General features: G+C 38.0%; 2 protein-coding genes and 1 pseudogene across 2 annotated transcripts in view; 2 read left to right on the top strand and 1 right to left on the bottom strand.

Moving 5' to 3' along the window:
* The window catches only part of LOC142840053 (uncharacterized), a 119,820-nt gene that overhangs the window by 25,500 nt on the left and 74,164 nt on the right, over nucleotides 1–20,156 (top strand). The gene's annotated exons all lie outside the window — the stretch shown is intronic.
* On the bottom strand, nucleotides 3,919–9,419 carry LOC142840015 (uncharacterized). Its single transcript, XM_075956498.1, has 4 exons — nucleotides 9,408–9,419; nucleotides 7,066–7,189; nucleotides 6,815–6,875; nucleotides 3,919–5,581 (listed from the first exon to the last, which is right to left on the bottom strand). The coding sequence occupies exons 1-4, from the start codon at nucleotides 9,417–9,419 to the stop codon at nucleotides 3,919–3,921; spliced, it is 1,860 nt and encodes a 619-aa protein (XP_075812613.1).
* Nucleotides 12,609–16,961, top strand: LOC142840014 (polyadenylate-binding protein 2 pseudogene; annotated as a pseudogene).

The raw sequence follows: 20,156 nt of genomic DNA, 5'->3' as shown, positions 1-20,156 counted from the left end.
TGATTCCATAATATTTTATATTATTTCTGGCTATGGTTAACGGTGATAATTCCATAATATATTAATTCTAGCCAACTTTTTCAAAAAATATTCCTTGTAACCACCTTCTATCTACCTTCCTGATGACCATTCCCAATCTTCTGATAAACATAATTATACCCCAATTTCTAAGGTAACTTTTAAACAAAACATACAAGTAAACGTATGAGAGATTTGACTCTTCAAGCCTCTCGTATTTCAGTTAATGGTATCCTTTGGGCTTAAAAACATCATTGAATTTTATGATTTTATGGCTCTGGTTTGAGAGCCAAATTGGGTTTCTTTCACAGGCCATTTTTTAATGTTTTGGCTGTCTTCAGGGACATTTTTTTTTACCTAGTTCTAGATTCAGAGATAAAGTGCTTTTCTTTGGCTCTGGTTTCAGGCCCAATGTTAGAATACCCTTGCTGTAACCCATAATACTTCATAAAAGGTTTTATGAAATACAATCCTGGTTTAAAATAGAATAAATAGAGGTATCATGATGCTTAAACAGATTGTGGACAGTATCAAAATTTTCTCTACACAATAGCTGCTTTTGGTTAACTGACTGTAAGTGGCTTAAGATCGTAAAGAATAATTTAAAATTAGCCCCTAGCTTTTTCCTCAGGTCCAAAAGATTATGATACTATGCACAAGCTTTATCAGATTGATTACACACAAAGTCTTACCCTCATAAGAAGCACAAAACAATATGACACTGAATTAGTTTATAGAGTTTCACTACAGTATGAAGTTTTCTCATGTTTTTGAAGAATAAAGACATTAACTTCAGACTTTCTCCACAGATAGGCTCATATTATGTATTTGGAGATGATTCAAGGAGCTGCCGGCCACAGCTGGCCTCAAATGGGGCCAAGGAAGATCCTCTATTAATCAATGACCTTCCTCCATCATTTCCCCTTTATCTGTTTAAACAAGTAGGAAAAGCTTTCACTTTAACATGGTAAAATTACATATAACAAAACAGTTACAATTTAGAATTACAATATTTACATCTATTTTATCTTTATCATAACTAGAATACTAAAACTATTCTTCAATTCCATCAAAGACTCCAGAAAGATACAATATTAGCTGGACGGTGAGAAATAAGCAACTTAGAAAACTCTAGAAATCACAGAGACATCTCACTTCCTGGACAGTCACCCAAAGTTTCTCTGTACAGTTGGGGCATCCATCTTCGGCCTACAGTGCCATAGTTTCCAGCAGACATTTCAATGAAGCAGGAAATTTCAAAGGCAGTTCAGTCACTATCTGCTGTGTCCTGCAGAATGTCTCACAGACTCTTTCATGAATCAGGAACTCCGAATGATCATCTCACCTTTAGGCAATTTCAGCAGTCCTCTCTCTGAGGATTTTCTGTGTCCAGTTTATGCAGTAGTCCAGGCAAGAGCAGTTTCTTGCCCAAATGGCTATCAAACTCCATAAGGAACCTCTTCGATGCCCATCTTCCTCTTGAAGGAGCTGATGTTGCCAGGAGCAGATGTGTCTCATTGCCATGCAAAACCCTAAGTTATTAAAATATTTTAAATGCCATATGCTGCAGTCTTTGAAAGATATGAAGAATGCCTATCTAAAATATATCTATGCACATCTAAAAAATCTAACATGACTACAAACTTGACTATTATAGATGAATATCTATTAATAACCTATATACATTACATTTTTAAATAAACTACACAATCACAATACCTTAATCAATATCAGAAATATATACACACATAACAAAATTGACCTTAAATTAGTATCAGTAAAGCAAGATTCATTTCAATCCAAATTATTTATATCTATATTATATCACCCTATATATGTAAAAGAATATTTATAAACAATATTTGGGAATATGGGCGTAGTTATTTCTCTCCAAACTGCTTCCTGCTGTAAAGGGGTGCTGTTAGTCAGGCCTTTGAGGGTATAACCTGTGTGCTAGATTTGTCTCAGTTTGCAGATAAGTAATTTTCTGAAGGTGTTCACAGCAACCTTTCAGAAGGGCGCAGTCTATTATACCATATTAGAATAGAAGCAATCCATATGGTCTAATCCTGTGAAAACAAAAGAAGAATCTCTTTTCCAAAGTATCATATCCTTAGATCCAAATTCTGAAGTCCAGGTATTATCAAAATATCTATCTTGGATGAGTTCAGCAGCATTTATAAACAAATACCTTTGAGCAGATGTTGGTCTTTCCTCACCATTAAAACAATTCAAAGAGCACAATAGCATAGAGTATCAAGATTCTCTGTGTATTTTCCATCTTTGAGCGGTTTTACTTTAACCTCTATTTCATTTATTTTTACTTTTATTTTATATTCTCTGTATATCTTTGTCCTGGAATAACTCTGTAGACAAGGCTGTCCTTGAACTCTCAGAGATCTGCCTGTCTCTGCCTCCCAGGCATTGGGATTAAAGGTGTGTGCTACCACACCTTGAAGTCACAGAAGTCAATCTCCCTAGGCCTCCCAAGTGTTGGGATTAAAGGTGTGTACTACCACAACCAAACACTCTCTTTCCTTTTTGTTTTTTACTTTAAGAACTTTAACTTTTAGCCTGCATATATTCTTAACACACTGTAAATCATTTAAAGGTTTTCTTTGTTTTTGAATCTCTCTTTACTATATATCTCCCTCTTTTTTTGTGACCACACAAGCTTTTAAACTACTGAGCAATATGGGCAGGATTAAAGCCGCGGCATTGGCGGCTAGATCCAGCCTTAGCTTTCAGCTTAACGGTGAAGGTACCAGCTTTAGCCATGTTTATTGCCACAAGTCTAAGGCGTTTCAAGGTCCCTGCCAGCAAGCAAGCTGGACCATTCTGCTCCCAGACCACACTCAGTCAACTGCCTGCTTTAAGAGTCAGAGTCTGCCCTGGCAGGACAGCTCAGAACAGGGCATTTTAAAATGGCACTTTATTCCTGCTACTGCTGAAAACAAACAAGCATTCAGTTGGCTTTTATCAACACCATTTAAGTGTTTCTTGGCAGGATCTCTTAAGAGATGCAGGGTTTTGCAGCTAAAGCTCAGTCAGGAAGCCTCTCTTAGATGAGAGTGCTTGCTTGCCTCTAGCAAGCAGAGCAGAATGAGAAATTGCTGCTACCAAGAAAACATGCTTTACTCTATTCTTTCCCACGCTTTTTGTGGAAGCAGTTGTGCACATCGGCACCATTCTGTTGAAGGAACTTCGGGCCGCTTCCTGAAACCCAGCTTCCGGGTGCCTAGCTAGCTTATGCCCAAAAATAACAACACACAAATTGTATAAATGAAAACACTGCGTGGCCCATTATATCTAGCCTCTTCTAGGCTAATTCTCACGTATTAATTTAGCCCATTTCTAATCTGTGTAGCAGCAAGAGGTGCGCTTACCGGGAAAGATTCAGCATGTCTGCCCTGGTGGCAGGCTGCATCGCATTTTCTCCGGACAGGAGAGGAAATGACGTCGGCTTCACTTCCCTCTCCCTCCCGGCATTCTGTTCTGTCTACTTCAGCCACCTAAGGGCTGGCCTATCAAATGGGCAAGGCAGTTTCTTGATTAACCAATGACCTTCATCCACCTACCACAAATTCCATTCATTAATATCTTTACAGTAGGTGCTATATTATGCCGTTCAAGAGTACAGGAGTTCTGTTCTGTAAAGGCCTTACCACACTGATTTCACTCCTAAGGTTTCTTTCTAGCATGCATTCTTTTATGAATGTGAACACTGTTTTCATATTCAATGGTCTTAACACACTGATTGGATTCATAGGGTTTCTATCCAGTATGTGATCTTTTATGCCTTTGAAGGTGACTATGATGTGCAAAGGCCTTGCCACACTGACTGCATTCATAGGGTGTCTCTTCAGTGTGTATTGTTTTATGTATTTGAAGACCACGAAGTTAGGTAAATGCCTTACCACACTGATTACATTCATAGGGTTTCTCTCCAGTATGTCTTCTTTTATGTCTTTGAAAAGCACTGTTGTCAGCAAAGGCTTTAGCACACTGATTACATTCATAGGGTTTCTCTCCAGCATGTATTCTTTTATGTCTTTGAAAAGCACTGTTGACAGCAAAGGCCTTAGAACACTGATTACATTCATAGGGTTTCTCTCCAGTATGTGTTCTTTTATGTACTTGAAGATGACTACGTTGTGCAAAGGCCTTACCACACTGATTACATTCATGGGGTTTCTCTCCAGTATGTGTTCTTTTATGCAATTGAAGATGAATATGATATGCAAAGTCTTTACCACACTGATTACATTCATAGGGTTTCTCTCCAGTATGTGTTCTTTTATGCACTTGAAGATGACTATGACTTGCAAAGGCCTTACCACACTGATTACATTCATAGGGTTTCTCTCCAGTATGTGTTCTCTTATGCAATTGAAGATGAGTATGCTGTGCAAAGGCCTTGCCACACTGATTACATTCATAGGGTTTCTCTCCAGTATGTGTTCCTTTATGCAATTGAAGGGAACTATGACGTGTAAATGCCTTACCGCACTGATTACATTCATGGGGTTTCTCTCCAGTATGTGTTCTTTTATGCAATTGAAGGGAACTATGACGTGCAAAGGCCTTACCACACTGATTACATTCATAGGGTTTCTCTCCAGTATGTGTTCTTTTATGCAATTGAAGATGACTATGCTGTGCAAAGGCCTTGCCACACTGATTACATTCATAGGGTTTCTCTCCAGTATGTGTTCTTTTATGCAATTGAAGGGAACTATGACGTGTAAATGCCTTACCGCACTGATTACATTCATGGGGTTTCTGTCCAGTATGTGTTCTTTTATGTTTTTGAAAAGCACTGTTGTCAGCAAAGACCTTAGCACACTGATTACATTCATAGGGTTTCTCTCCAGTATGTGTTCTTTTATGTTTTTGAAAAGCACTGTTGTCAGCAAAGGCCTTAGAACACTGATTACATTCATAGGGTTTCTCTCCAGTATGTGTTCTTTTATGCACTTGAAGATGACTACGCTGTGCAAAGGCCTTACCACACTGATTACATTCATAGGGTTTCTCTCCAGTATGTGTTCTTTTATGTTTTTGAAAAGCACTGTTGTCAGCAAAGGCCTTAGAACACTGATTACATTCATAGGGTTTCTCTCCAGTATGTGTTCTTTTATGCACTTGAAGATGACTACGCTGTGCGAAGGCCTTACCACACTGATTACATTCATGGGGTTTCTCTCCAGTATGTTTTCTCTTATGCAATTGCAGATGACTATGATGTGCAAAGGCATTACCACACTGATTACATTCATAGGGTTTCTCTCCAGTATGTGTTCCTTTATGTTTTTGAAGAGCACTATTCTCAGCAAAGGCCTTAGCACACTGATTACATTCATAGGGTTTCTCTCCAGTATGTGTTCCTTTATGAGTTTGAAGAACACTGTATTGAGTAAAGTCTTTACCACACTGATTATATTCATAGGGTTTCTCTCCAGTATGTGTTCTTTTATGCCTTTGAAGATGATTGTGATGAAGAAAGGTTTTATCACATTGCTTAATTTTCGAGCATTTTTCTCCGGTACGTGTTTTTTCATTCCTTAGAAGATGAGTGTTATAACACAAGGCTTTAGGACAGTGAGAATATACGGAAAACGCCGCTCCAGTTTGATTTCTTTCAATCCTGCAAGGATAATTTACGCATGTAAAAGTTTCACCACATTCAATGGACTGTGAAACCTCATATCTATAGGAATTAACTTCATATTTTTTCCAATTGTAAAAAGGAATCAAACATTATGGTTCTATATCTTTGTTTTAAATCATGTTTTGTTCACCCATTAGGGGTCATTTTGCATCTCAAAAAATATATGTGATAATTTCCTTTGTGCCATGGTTTACCTTTTCATCTATACCTATATTTTTCTATTAAATTTTTTACATTTTTGAAGACAACTGCATACACTGAGTGCTTTACCAACTTTACTACATTTATAAATTTTACTATATCGTGAATCATTATACATTTGCTAAGTGAACTAAGACACCTAAAAGTATTTGCACAGACCTAGAACTCATCGTAGTTTTTTCATAATGTATGTTTAAGTATTAACAATGATGGTAGAAAATGAATTAACTTTGTATTCTTGTATCAAATTCAACAAGTATACTCTACATAGGAACTACATTTTATCTTCTTAATTGTTCTTAAGGAGAGGAATGCTAAATCTTTGCATATCCCTATGCTCATACTCTTGTGTCAAAAGTAACATATGATATATATAGGAAAGGAAGAATAGTCAATAAAAGATTTCCACATTGAATCCTCACGGTTTGACTTTCTGTTCCTCAGAGGCTTGTGGTATAGGTATTAAGGTTTCTCCACAACACCTGCCCCTTGATCCTTGACTCCAACAGCTGCTTTCATTAAACTTAACATGGTCACAAAAACTATATGAGTAATACAAGACTTACTTACCATGGGCTATTGATTTAGTAGAAAGGTTTGCAGCTATATTCATCATCACTGAAATGTGTATACATTTTCTGTCATGAGTAACAAGAAACAAATGGACTGGCAGATGTATAATCTAGCTCTCATGATTAATGCTAAAATCTGTTTAGTCATTGCTTCCCAGAATTTTTCTTAAATGAATGCCTTGCAAATGCAATTCATATACAGGAAATTGAGCTATATGGATTTGTGAGAATTTATTAACCATCAATTCATTTAAAGCTGTGCTTATTTACACTGTTGTTTTGTTTAAAAGTGTCATAACACATTACAAACTCATCAGAGGCACATTGTTATAAACTTGCATAAGAAAATTACCTTACATGCCTTCTACACCATTGACGATGTTTTTCAGTGTTATGGTCTTCCCAAATGTATCCTAAAATATAGTACCAGAATATGTATGTTATATTATTTAACATTGTGAAATAATTAGCTTATTATCCTAAGAACTATGACTGTGTTGTTCACCTCATTCTCCTTCTTTCTAAATCAAATTACAGAACAACAACATAAACCAAGGAAGAGTTGTCTCCATATTTTGAAACATGAAAGAAATTTATTTTTACCGATAGTAGTGAGGTTCCTGTAGGTCTCGAGCATCACATCTTTGTAGAGATTCTTCTGGGAAGCATCCAGCAAATCCCACTCTTCCTTACTGAAGTTGATATGCACATCATCATAGGTTACTGCCTTCAAAAATATACCACACGTGTGTACAATGTAAGCATGACAGTGGCAACATTGGAATGCATACTTCTTTGAAAGTATAGTTGTATGATTCTGGTGTTATCTACTCTTATTCCATGATAAGGACACTCACTTTACAATGAAATTTAAAAGGAGAGTCAATTCTTTTATTTCTGTACCCTTTGTACCACCTTATAAGAGAAATATCTATTCATAGGGAGAGAAAAACAGAAAAGATCAACAGTACATTGTGTGCATGAGAATATTGTACAAAAAAACTACTGACTACAGAAAGGAAGAATAGATGGACAAACTGGGTGTATTGAAGTATTGTGCCTTTAACCACAACACTCAGAAAACAGAGGTGGGAATATTTGTCTCTGAGTTGAATGCCAGTCAAGTCTAAGCAATCAGGTCCAGGAGAGGTGGAAATACACATTGAGACCCTGTTTCCATTGAAAACCGGAATGAAACAAACAATGGGATACAAAGAACTGAAAGACTTTTATTGAACTTTCCACAAAGAATTGTTTTCACTCCAGTTAATGACTCAGAACACTCAGGCAGTATTAATGTTATGAATACATGGCATCTTGGCAATCAGAGTGATGCCCTCTGTCAATTTTTAAAATTCAAGAAATTATGAAGCTAAGCACAGGAGTATATACTTGACATAAAAAATACCTACATTCTAGCACCATCATCCAATAACATAAAAACAAATAGAGCCAGGAATGATGCCTCCCTTTAGTTACAGGAATTGAGAGCCACACAGTTACTCAGATAAGCAAACGAAACAATTAAAACAGCAGGTTACCTGAGGACTGAATAACAACTGTTTCTGCTATATTTTATGTGATTTAGAGATCGAGCCTATAATGATGTTAAAAGCATTTCAGTATAAGTAGGAAGCTGGCTGATTAATGTCAAGCACAACACAGTAGATTTATTTAATTTTATTTATTTTTTGGTTTTTCCAGACAGGGTTTCTCTGTGGCTTTGGAGCCTGTCCTGGAGCTAGCTCGGTAGACCAGGCTGGTCTCGAACTCACAGAGATCTGCCTGCCTCTGCCTCCTGAGTCCTGGGATTAAAGGTGTGCGCCACCATCGCCCAGTTAACACAATAGATTTAAATGTTAGGAAATTACTTGAGGGTATTGAGATTCATTGGATACAATGAGAAATTTCATATAGAAGGGCTTCTTCTCCTACTAAGGATCCACAGATAATTGAAAGAAAACCACTATGGACAGAAACTTGTTCAAATACATGATCTTTTCTGGGAGGTTGTTCATTCAGTCAGGTACATTGTGAACCCGGTTACTATTAGTTCATGGTCAACAATGGAAAAAAATGCATTTAGTCATTTCAATGATTCCCATTTAATGTTGCTTGAAGAAGGATGCTTTAAAGAAATACAACACCAGCTCAGAATTGAGAAATAAATGTATACTTATTTAGGGATGGACTCAAATCAGAAAGTTATGCTTCAACAGAGATCAGAATCTGAATCACACAGCCAGAAAAGAGGCCAAACTCATGCTCTACATTTGCATGTACAGTATAAGATGCCATGCCCCAATGGGCGGGAAACCACTGCCTGTAATTCTTTCTACAGCATCTCCCCCTTTTGTATAAATAAGAGAGTTCTAAACCCAATACAAAATTATATACAATAAGAACAATATATTCAACAATTTTCCCATCCTAACTAGTTTAATTCTTGTTTAATAAATAATTTGAACAAGTCATGAGAGGAAAGTAACTACAACTATCTAGTTTTCAACCCCATTGAATCTGAGAAGGGAAATATTACTTGAGTAAGCAGGAAGTGCAATCAAGCAACTTTTCAAAATGTGCAACAGGGCTGGAGAGATGGCTCAGAGGTTAACAGCACTGACAGCTCTTCCAGAGGTCCTGAGTTCAATTCCCAGCAACCACATGGTGGCTCAGAGTCATCTATGGTGAGATCTGATTCCCTCTTCTGGCAAGCATACATGGAAGGAATGTTGTATACATAATAAATAAATAAATCTTTAAAAAAAGACAAAATGTGCAACAAATTACAGAGATAACTGGCTACCTGGGCAATCATGCAAAGTCTCATTTGCAAAGTTGAAGGGACCAACTTTTGCAAAGACCTAGAATAACTGAAAGATCATTTTCAGAGGGAGGAAATTTTTCAAAACCATCTTACCCTGTCTTGTCAAGATTTAACAGACCTGTTTATCCATATTCAGACATCATCTATCTTTTCAGTAGTTGAGGCATGAGCATGTTTTTGCCCAAAGACAGTTTTTCCAAGAAAAAAACAAGCTCCAAGTGGAGTGCTTTCGGTGCTCAAATTTCTCTGGGGGAATAGATCCATGCTACCAGGAGCAATAGTGCCTCACTTCAAAAGAACTCTAAGTTAGTTAAATGCCATATTCTACAGTTCTTTGAAGTGTTTGAAGATTGCCTATCTATGCAGAATATAATCTCTACTTATCTAAAGAACCTGATTATTCTAACTATAAGTATGACAAACATAGATGACTATTTTTTTTTTTGGTTTTTCGAGACAGGGTTTCTCTGTGGTTTTGGAGCCTGTCCTGGAACTAGCTCTGTAGACAAGGCTGGTCTAGAACTCACAGAGATCCGCCTGCCTCTGCCTCCCGAGTGCTGGGATTAAAGGCGTGCGCCACCACCGCCCGCCTAGATGACTATTGTTCTGCTATTTTTAATACCTATAATTAAAGACTAAGATTTCATAGGAGAATATTATACAATATTGCAACAAATGAGGACAATGACCTCAAAATGTAAACAATGTATAGTTATCTGGATCAGTGGTAGAAGTGTGCATTGCAATATGATAAATATGTATCAATGTATAAAATATTTTAAGGAGAGGTAGAAGCATGAATGCATATAATATTCAATATGACTTAACATTATATCAATATAAGGATCTATACAAATGGCTGGTGGGTGGTGGTGCACTCCTTTAATCCCAGCACTCAGGAGGCACAGTCAGGATGATCTCTGTGAGTTCGAGGCCAGCCTGGTCTACAAGAGCTAGTTCCAGGACAGGAATCAAAAGCCACAGGAAAACCCTGTCTTGAAAAGTCAAAAAAAAAATCAATACAAATGCAATTGCCTATAAATTATACCTCACAAGCATTTACTCTATTACTCCCTATTATTAGTGTGTGTAAGCTCAGAATAATCTATTATTTCATCCAATTTTCCCATTTTTTTTGAAAGAGATCCCCGAGCCTTTAAAATTTCCCTTCTAGCAGGGCGGTGGGGGTGCATGCCTTTATTCCCAGCACTTGGGAGGCAGAGGCAGGTGGATCTCTGTGAGTTTGAGACCAGCCTGTTCTACAAGAGCTAGTTCCAGGACAGGCTCCAAAATCACAGAGAAACCCTGTCTTGAAAAACCAAAAAAATAAAATTTCCCCTCCAACCCAAAATCCTATACCAATTATAACCAACCCCTAAATGATGTCCCTAACCCTGAGGACAAACTTTGTTGGGAGAGGAGAGGAAGTCTTTTAGAATTACTTCTAGCTGTCATGGGGGCGATGTTCTTTCTTTAGGATCCTGTGAAAGTAAAATGATGGTTAAGTTCCAAGATTACTGTCTGGTATAATTGCAAATAGTCTGACTATTTGGTAAGGTTTTTCTGAGCTTCCTATAAGAAGGTCAATCCAGAACATTGTAAAAAGGGTACCATTTCAGCTAACTAAGATGGAACCATCTTGAGCATCTGGTACTCAAAACAGATCTTATAGTAGTGCTATTATCATCCTGATGTAATGATAACAAGCAATTTGACTTGTTGTGGGGCCCCATCTTCTTCCTGGAAATTTAAAAATTACTGCAGGAAAATACATTGTTCATCGTGGAAGACTTACACATTATTTATATAGACATATACAGACATACATATTCAATGCCATGTACAATAGAGACAAAAATAGATATTAAGAGCAGTGAAAATTTTTCCTAATTTTAAAAGTAACTACTTATTTATACATTTTACATTGATATAGATATGGATGCTTCCTTTTGATACAAACTTGACATTATTTTTGTTACAACATACTGTCTATGATATTATAATCTTACTCAAGATATTTTACCTAATACCATTCACTTAAACATGCAATGAAAATTTCTAGTCCTCAAAAGTTTTATCATAAACAAATTAGGATATAAAGTACTGCAGGTTAGTAGTTTGTTACTTAATATAATTGAAATTATACTCAAGTAAGCTTTGTTTTCAACATTATACAGAATTTTATTAGATGATTCAACTGAACATACTTTAGAGAAAATGTTTGCTGAAGTAAAGCAAACTTTGTCTCCTTGGGGATTAAAAATTTACAAAATATTCTGAAAATATACAAAAAGGAGAATCTATTAATTATTCAGCATGTAAAATGCTTTTACAAAAATTTGAGCCCTAAATTTAAAAATTAGGAGAGATTATTTGTGGAATCTTAAAAATTTTCTGAAATTGCTGCAAGGCATTTACCATCTATAGTCCACTCTTTGGGTAAAAATTTCAAAACAGTAATTAGAACCAAACTATAAAGGGTGACAAAGATTTAAATAGTCAAAGAGAATTATCATCTAAAGCAGAGAAAAAAATTGGATTAGTGGAAATAAAATTATAGGACGCACATATGGATGGTTTGGATCTGAAGTTTGGTTACATTCAAGACATTTTTCTTGATACAGGGTTTCTCTGTAGCCTTGGAACATGTACTGGAAGTAGCTCTTGTAGACCAGGCTGGCCTCAAACTCCACCTGCCTCGGCCATCCAAGTGCTGGGATTAAAGGCATGAGCCACCACCTCATTGTCTTCATTTTAGGCATTTTAACCTCTACGCATTCCCCTATAGGAATTTTACAGCAGAGGAAAAATATTATTTTATTTTATTTTTTCTTTATATTTATTTATTTATGTGCATTGGTGATTTGCCATGGGTGTTGGGTCCCCTGGAACTAGAATTATAGACAGTTGTGAGCTACCATATGGGTGCTGGGAATCGAACTCGGGACCTCTGGAAGAGCAGTCGGTGCTCTTAACCGCTGAGCCATCTCTCCAGCCCCCGAAAGATATTATTTTAAAATCAATATTTTTCGCACATAAACAGACAAAAAGCTATAAATTTATGTGGAAAAAATCTGAGTTGATATTAAAAAGAAAATTGAAACATCATCTATTAGCAAGAATTGACCAAGGTTAAATTATAGACTGTTTTACTAATGTTAAAATTGAATCATAATGGACAGCAAGTAAACACTGGCAAAGTGCTTGCAGTAATTTCTTGGGGGAGATTAACAACAAATATCTCTTTTGCCATAATATTAATAATCATAATGATCATCCTGAGTCATTTCAGACTTAAGGAAGCCTTTTGAGTTCAAGCATGCCTGCTGTACTTCTTCCAGTAAACTTGAGGGCTGTGAATAACATCTGCGTTAGCCAAGAGAAAAAGCATTTTGCACAACTGAAAGAGTGCATTTTTTCTATTAAGATTTGGGCTTATGCAGGCCAGCCAAGGGTACTCTTTGTTAGTGATTAGAAGCTGCTTAGCTGAATCAGATAATGCACAGGTTTGAGCTGCCTCCAAGCACAGTGCAGGGAGGTGGGGAGCTGGGTGTACTGCTTTTTGATCTGCCATTTGGCTATATTTAGTATATATGCTGGCTGAGAAATAAACTCAGGCTGTTTTCTATTGACCTTTCTCCTCTAGGTCTAACCTATGATCCTGTCTTCATTTCTCTTAATCTAACTTTTCCTAAGCCTCGGCATCCCCTCCAAGGGAACCCCTAGGTGAATTTTGCTAGACTGATTAAATGGGGTATCCTGTCTCTGTAACTCCTCAGACTGAATGCTGTTTCTACAAAGACTCAACCCTCAGCTCCTCTCTCGTACCACCTTATATTCCTCTCTCTGTCCAGACATGTCACTTCCTATCTGCAACTCCTTAGTGATGGGATTAAAGATATGAGACACCAGCATTTGACTCTACAACAAACTAGTGTGACTACTGGGATTAAAGGTGTGTGTCAGACTTGCCTGTGGTGTAAGGCTGGCCATGGCATCTGTTTTACATTATGATCATCAGGCAAGCTTTATTATTAAAATATAAATGAAAAAATAAAATTAAATAATTAGAAGCAAGCATATGAGATCAAGAAGAGAAATGTACAACTGTTTATCACCAAAGAGTATAAGAAATATTCTGAGTACAAAATGGTGAAGGTCCATCATTTTCAAAGACAATGACTGATACGATGAAATTAGTGTTCACAAAATCAGCAATATAGATGACACTATTGACAAAACAAATGACAAAGACAAATATATATACATATACATATATATGTTTCTTTTTTTTTGTGGTTTTTCGAGCCAGCGTTTCTCTGGGGTTTGGAGCCTGTCCTGGAACTAGCTCTTGTAGACCAGGCTGGTCTCGAACTAGCAGAGATCCTCCTGCCTCTGCCCCCCGAGTGCTGGGATTAAAGGTGTGTGCCACCACTGCCCAGCTCCTGTTCTCTCCTTTACCAATAATAGAAAATGGGTTGACTGTTTCACCAAAATTCACAATATTCTCTTGATGTCTTCTGATGTTTTTACTTTACAGAAAATAGTTTTGATTACTGAAAGCATCTCATTCTCTTATGATAATAAAATAATGTATGTTAGGATCACTACCATGTTGTTTCTTACAATTGGTGATTGAATCCAAGTCTGCACCACAGTGAGGAAATGAAATTTTTTTAAATGGAATTTCAAGAGAACAACTTTTTAAAGAATCAGTGTACATGTAAAGCAACTTGCTTTACTCCAACTGCTCTATAAGTTCCAAGCACTTTTGAAAATAAGGTTACTGATATTTTTGTGTGTTTGTGCATGACAGAGAATATCATACACACACACAGACACATACATACATACACACACAAACAGGTGACATACAGAAAGGAAGGTTGCTGAATTGGAAATATTAGAGATTTGTTAACTGTAGGCCCATATTTCTGTATGGTGTAGCAGCCAAGCATAAAAGCCATAGGCCTGGTAAGAGCTGATCAGGTAGCTCAGCAGACAAGTTGTCTCTGCATAACAATAGCAAGAATGTATAGTTCCTCTCTTCTTTTGTTACAAATGTAGATTGCCTGAGGAGAGGTATTGGCTGAAACTGGTCATAATGTTTGGTGCCTATTTCTTGGTAATTTGGAGGAAGTCTTATAGAGATGCTAATTCATGGCCTGCTAGACAGCTAGCATACACTCAGGTGAGGACCTGACTAAAAGCCCATTCACCTGGTTGCCTAGGAGATAGCCTAATGTTGTTTTCCCACTCAATAATAAACAAAAAGAGATCTTCGAGAGATCTTGCCCTACAAGGATGACCCTGTAAATTGCGTCTGATCTTTCCTCGTGACTCCATTCCAGTCCTGTTAGGGAAAATAATTATCTGTGTTGGACCCACATGGGCTTCAACAATTAACCTATCAACTAGCATGTAGGTATTTGAATTCAGGTCATCCACATAAAGAATATGTGCGGATCCACCTGCCCAGACACATAAAAGCTTTTATCCAGTAAGTCAAGTCTTTCTCAGATTAATAAAAACAAGAAAAACAAAACATAAAAAAGAAAAAGATGACTCTTATGAAGACGATCTATAAAAATTATGATTTTGTGTATGATAAGTTTTTACCATTAAATGAATACAAATAGCTTTGCCCAACAATTTATAACTGGACAACTTATAATAAACCAATATTCACAGTGGAAACACTCAGAAAGCTCAAGGGATTATGTATTGATTATACCAACACTTAAGTAGCAAAGATTCAAACATGAAGATAGCAACAACTGGAAAACATAGAAATGCCAGGAAATGGAAAGAAGCAGGCATCAAAGATGAATAAAAGCAGTCTTTTAACATAAACTTTCCAAAAAACAATAATGACCTGATAAAATTAGAAATTTTCTGAATAAAATTGATGAAGGTCCATTATTTTAAAGATAACTAATAATATATTTAGATTATAGTCAGATTACAGAAAAAGTAGTGTAAAAAATCATGTATGACTTCTATACTTTCCACAATTAAACATAAATAAAAAATGTGCACAATTTTTGTGAAAGCATTAAGGGGAAGGATATAAAAAGGCAAAAGCAGATGCAAAAATCTATAGTCAACTTTTAATCAAAAGACCAAAGAAAACTTAGGCAAGGAAAAGTGTGATCTTGAACAATGTTACCCAGCTATGTTTGATTGTATGTGTACAGAAATTAAATAAACACTGGGCTGGAGAGATGGCTCAGAGGTTAAGAGCACTGGCTGCTCTTCCAGAGGTCATGAGTTCAATTCCCAGCAACGACTTGGTGGCTCACAAATATCCATAATGAGATCTGGTGCCCTCCTCTGGCATGTGGGCATACATGGAGGCAGAATGTTGTATGCATAATAAATAAATAAATCTTTAAAAAAAAGAAATTAAATAAATACAAACTGCACAACTTTCAAAAAGTTATATCAAAGTAACACTTAAACTGTTGTTTCTGGCTGGGCGGTGGTGGCACATGCCTTTAATCCCAGCAATGTAGAGGCAGAGATAGGCGGATCTCTGTGAGTTTGAGGCCAGCATGGTCTAAAGAGCTTGTTCCAGAACAGGCTCCAAAGCCACAGAGAAACCCTGTCTCGAAAAACCAACAAAAAAAAAAGAAAACAAAAAAACTGTTGTTTCTGACCTCCAATTATTGATACGTCTTCCAAAGACAGAAACCTCATGATATAGTTGCTCTCTTTGCAAACAGAGGAGATCTATTGTGATGGCTCCCCAGCCCCTTGTGTTTTCTTCTGGTTTCAGATAAATGCTGCTCCACTGATGCCCAATCCCAAAGAACCCAGAAAAATGATTTAAGGAGCAGTGGGGGAAGAGGTGGTTGGAGATTCGTGCCTGAGCAGTGGGCCCAGGGACTTTGGGGAGCCTGAGAGGGAGAGAGCCAGGGGTGCAGGGGACCATGGGAACAACCTTCCCAAAGAGCACTGATCCTGTGCCCCCTATCCAGGTTCTGGGCACACCTGGGGACTCCCTGGCAGCCAGAAGCAGGAAGAAGAGCCAGTACTACTTAAGGTGAACCCCAGGGATAGCATAATTGAGGGCCCAGACGTAGATGTGATCAAAGCTTCCGGGAGTCAGGGATATAGAGGAAGAGGATGAGAAGTTAAACAAGCTACAAAATGAGGTAGAGAAGAAGATGAATAAGAATACAACCCCAAAATAAGAGTACAACCCCAGGCAATGCTGGCTCAGTGATCTCATCTCTTGAGGAAAAGATGGAGGCTGATGCCAGTTCCATCTATGTTGGCAATGTGGACCATGGTGCAACAGCAGAAGAGCTGGAAGCTCACTTTCATGGATGTGGTTCAGCCAAACATGTTACTACAGTCTGTGCCAAATTCAGTGGTCTTGCCAAAGGGTTTGCCTATGTAGAATTCTTAGACAAAGAGTCAGCGAGGAATTCCCTGGCTTTAGATGATTTCCCATTTAGAGGGAGACAGATTAAGGTGATTCCCATCAGCACAACAGATGGGTTTCCAATATGCCCAATACCGTGCATGAACTGCCAATTACAGCAGCTCCCAGTCTTGATTCTGGGATAAAAAAAAAGTTAAAAGAAAAGAAATAAAAACAGAAGATGGAAAAATATTTTTTAAAAAAGATATACTGTGGAAGGGGGAGAATCCCATAACTAACTGAGGAGGGACCTACTCTGTGTACTAGGCCAGGCCCAGGGACTGGGGCAGTGGTGACATGTTCCCTCTGGAGATTCAATATAGACACTTCTTAAATGTGCAACCTGCTCCCTGTTTGCCTGATCCACCTCATTCTCTTTGGGCCTGCTCAAGGGAAGGTGGGCATGGGTGGTAGGAGGGCATTTTTTCAACCAGAGCTCTGGAAGGGCACCAATCTGTTCAGCTTGTTTCCTTCCCTCATTTTCTCCCTGCCTTTCGCAGACCCTGCCTGCCTTCTCCTGTCCTTTCAGGTCTAGTCAAAGTCTGCCTTTCTTTCCTAGGGGCTCCTGCTCCTCAAGATTTTCTGGTGAACTATTGTTTGCTTTTTTGTTTCTTTTTCTGTCTTGAGTGTCTTTCTTTGCAGGTTTTTGTAGCAGAAAGAACTCACTCCAGAGGATTCAGTGTGAATTACACTTTCCCTTGGAGAAATACACTACTTTGTTTTGGGAAGTTTTGCAGTGTATTTTTGTTGTTGTTGTTGTTGTTCAAGGAGGAGGAAGCTGAATTTTGTTTATTTTTTTAAACTCATTAAAAAGGAATGGGGTTTAGGCTGGGTGGTGGTGGCACACGCCTTTAATCCCAGCACTTGGGAGGCAGAGGCAGGTGGATCTCTGTGAGTTTAGACCAGCCTGGTGTACAAGAGCTAGTTCCAGTACAGGCTCCAAAACCAGAGAAACCCTGTCTCAAAAAACCAAAAAAAAAAGTGGGGGTGGGGTTTTTTAAAAAACTGTGTCATGAATAAACTTGTTCATGTAAAGAAAGAAATATGATTTAAAATTTATTTTCTCCTACATGGATTATGGTCCAAGATGTGAATTATGCTCTATCTACCTGACCAACACAATGCACTCCTGAGAAATGTCTGCAGATCAGAAATTCCTTTGTCCCCTGGAACTAAGCTTCACTGGATCACATGTATGCAGCTAACGGCAGAATTACATTAAAAGCATTCTAATCATGCATCGCTAAAAGATCAATATCATCATTTCCTACCAGTTCCTAAACTATTTGTAATCTTTATAACACAAATCTGAAATTGGAATGCAACACTGACAACTTCTGGAATCTAGATCTTCAGTTTTCTAATCTCTCTTCCCACTGCACACCAAGAGCAGTGTCCATGTGTGTACTCTGGACAATCAGCATCATATCCTGAATTTCCAGAGTCTCCCCTGCCCCAATAAATTCATATACAGGGAGGCTCAGAGGATAAGGGCCACTGCCAACATGAACCAAATGGACCAACATAACTACAGTCTTGTCATGATCAGTCCAAGTAATAGCAGAAATGACAGTTCAACAGATCTGAACACCCAACACTCACCACGGTATAGCTTGTGATCTTCCTTACTACTCCTTACAGCAGAGGCAGAAGAGAATCATGGAAAGAACCCACAAACTGTCTGCCACTAGTACTCCTGATTTCTAACCCTTTCCAGAATTCCTCACAGGCTAGGGCCACCCAGCTGGGCCTCATAATATGAGCAGCTCCTCTATCAGAGATCAAATGACTCAGACAGAACAGTCCTTCCAGTTCTGCGCTCCCTGCCCAGCAGACAGGGACCTAGTTTAGAAAGACTGTATTTAGTACACCTTATTCTACTCTCCTACACCACATCCTGTTTCTCATCCAAAGCACAGGGTCCTCTGTGTGCACATTCAATTGTACACTCACTTTCCAGTGCAGCCATCCCACTGCCTCAGAGATGGGAAATCCTGCAGACAAACACAGGTTACATTCATAAAGTAATCACTGTTCCTGTGTAACTGTGTTTATTTTATAACTGTTGTTAGACAAAAACAGACCATGAATTAGCAAACAATCAGGATCATGTTAGGGCTTGGAGGGAGCAAAGACAATGTGAATATGTTGTGCTTTTAATTTCAAAAATTATTTTGAAAAGTTGAAACAGGCTTTATGACCCTGTGCTCCAGAGACTAGGGATTTGTATTAGAGCACAATATATATTTCTCATGTATTTTCCCTAAAGATGAAGATCTTATTCCAGAAAAGTAATGGTCCTGTTAAGCAGGGACACAACATTTTACCCAGATCATCTATTTTGGAGAAACTACTGAAATATCACACATTAGGTTTCAAGATAAGGTCAGTCCATACCCAGATTGCCATTGTCTGTGGACTGCAAACAATGGTCAATCAGGATAATAATACAGCATCACAACTGACTAACTGATTCCACATAAGTAATCTCCGTTGAAGGAGGAAAGCTCTTACCCTCAGGGGAACCTCTCAGTTCCTGTACTGTGTCTCCAACAGCTTCAAAGTTGGTCAATGAGTTCAATTATTATACCAATCCCTCTTCATTTCTAAGTACACAGTAAAAGTCAGAAATTTCAACAGACACTCATTAACTGCTCTATTTTTCTTTCTAACTGACTAGTGAAGGACAAACCTGGAAGGAGTTACAGGACTGTCGTCCCAGAACTGGGCAGCAGAGGCAGAATTAGGTGTTCAAACTAATTCTCATTTTTTATTTTTCGAGACAGGATTTTTCTGTAGATTTGGTGACTGTCCTGGAACTAGCTCTTGTAGACCAGGCTGGCCTTGAAGTACCAGAGATCCACCTGCCTCTGCCTCCCGAGGGCTGGGATTAAAGGTTTGCGCCACCACAGCCTGGCAAAATAATTCTCAATTACACAGCATGAGGCAGGCCTAAAGTATAGGAGACATTGATCTACATAGAAATCAACTTAACTTGAAAGGAATGAAATGAAACTATTAATTACTTAGAAACATTGCATAGGGGTTGGAAGGTGGCTCAGTAGTTAAGAGCATTGCCTTCTCTTCCAAAGTTCCTGAGTTCAATTCCCAGCAACCACATGGTGTCTCACAACCATCTGTAATAAGGCCTGCAGACATACACAGACAGAATATTGTATACATAATAAATAAATATTTAAAAAAGAAAGAAAGAAACATTGGATAACAGAAAACAATAGAGATAAGAGCAGCAATACACTTAAAGAAAGTATTTGAACCAGCGGTGGTGGCCTTTAATCACAGCATTCAGGAGGCAGAGGCAGGCGGATGTCTGTGAGTCTAAGGCTAGCCTGGTCTACAAGAGCTAGTACCAGGACAGGAACCAAAAGTTACGGAGATCCCGAATTTCCTGAGAAACCGAAACACTGACTGATGAAG

Source organism: Microtus pennsylvanicus, chromosome 22 (assembly GCF_037038515.1).
Source record: "Microtus pennsylvanicus isolate mMicPen1 chromosome 22, mMicPen1.hap1, whole genome shotgun sequence".
Taxonomy (NCBI): Eukaryota; Metazoa; Chordata; class Mammalia; order Rodentia; family Cricetidae; genus Microtus; species Microtus pennsylvanicus.
This window is presented reverse-complemented; position numbering and strand designations above follow the sequence as displayed.

Bases quoted from the DNA above. Each gene is read 5' to 3' on its own strand.
- LOC142840015 (XM_075956498.1), bottom strand. The intron at 6,876-7,065 runs GTAAAAATAAAT...ACTATATTTTAG, and splicing joins CAGGAACCTCACTACTATCG to GATACATTTGGGAAGACCAT. The intron at 5,582-6,814 runs GTAATTTTCTTA...TCATCTTCTAAG, and splicing joins TGGTGTAGAAGGCATGTAAG to GAATGAAAAAACACGTACCG.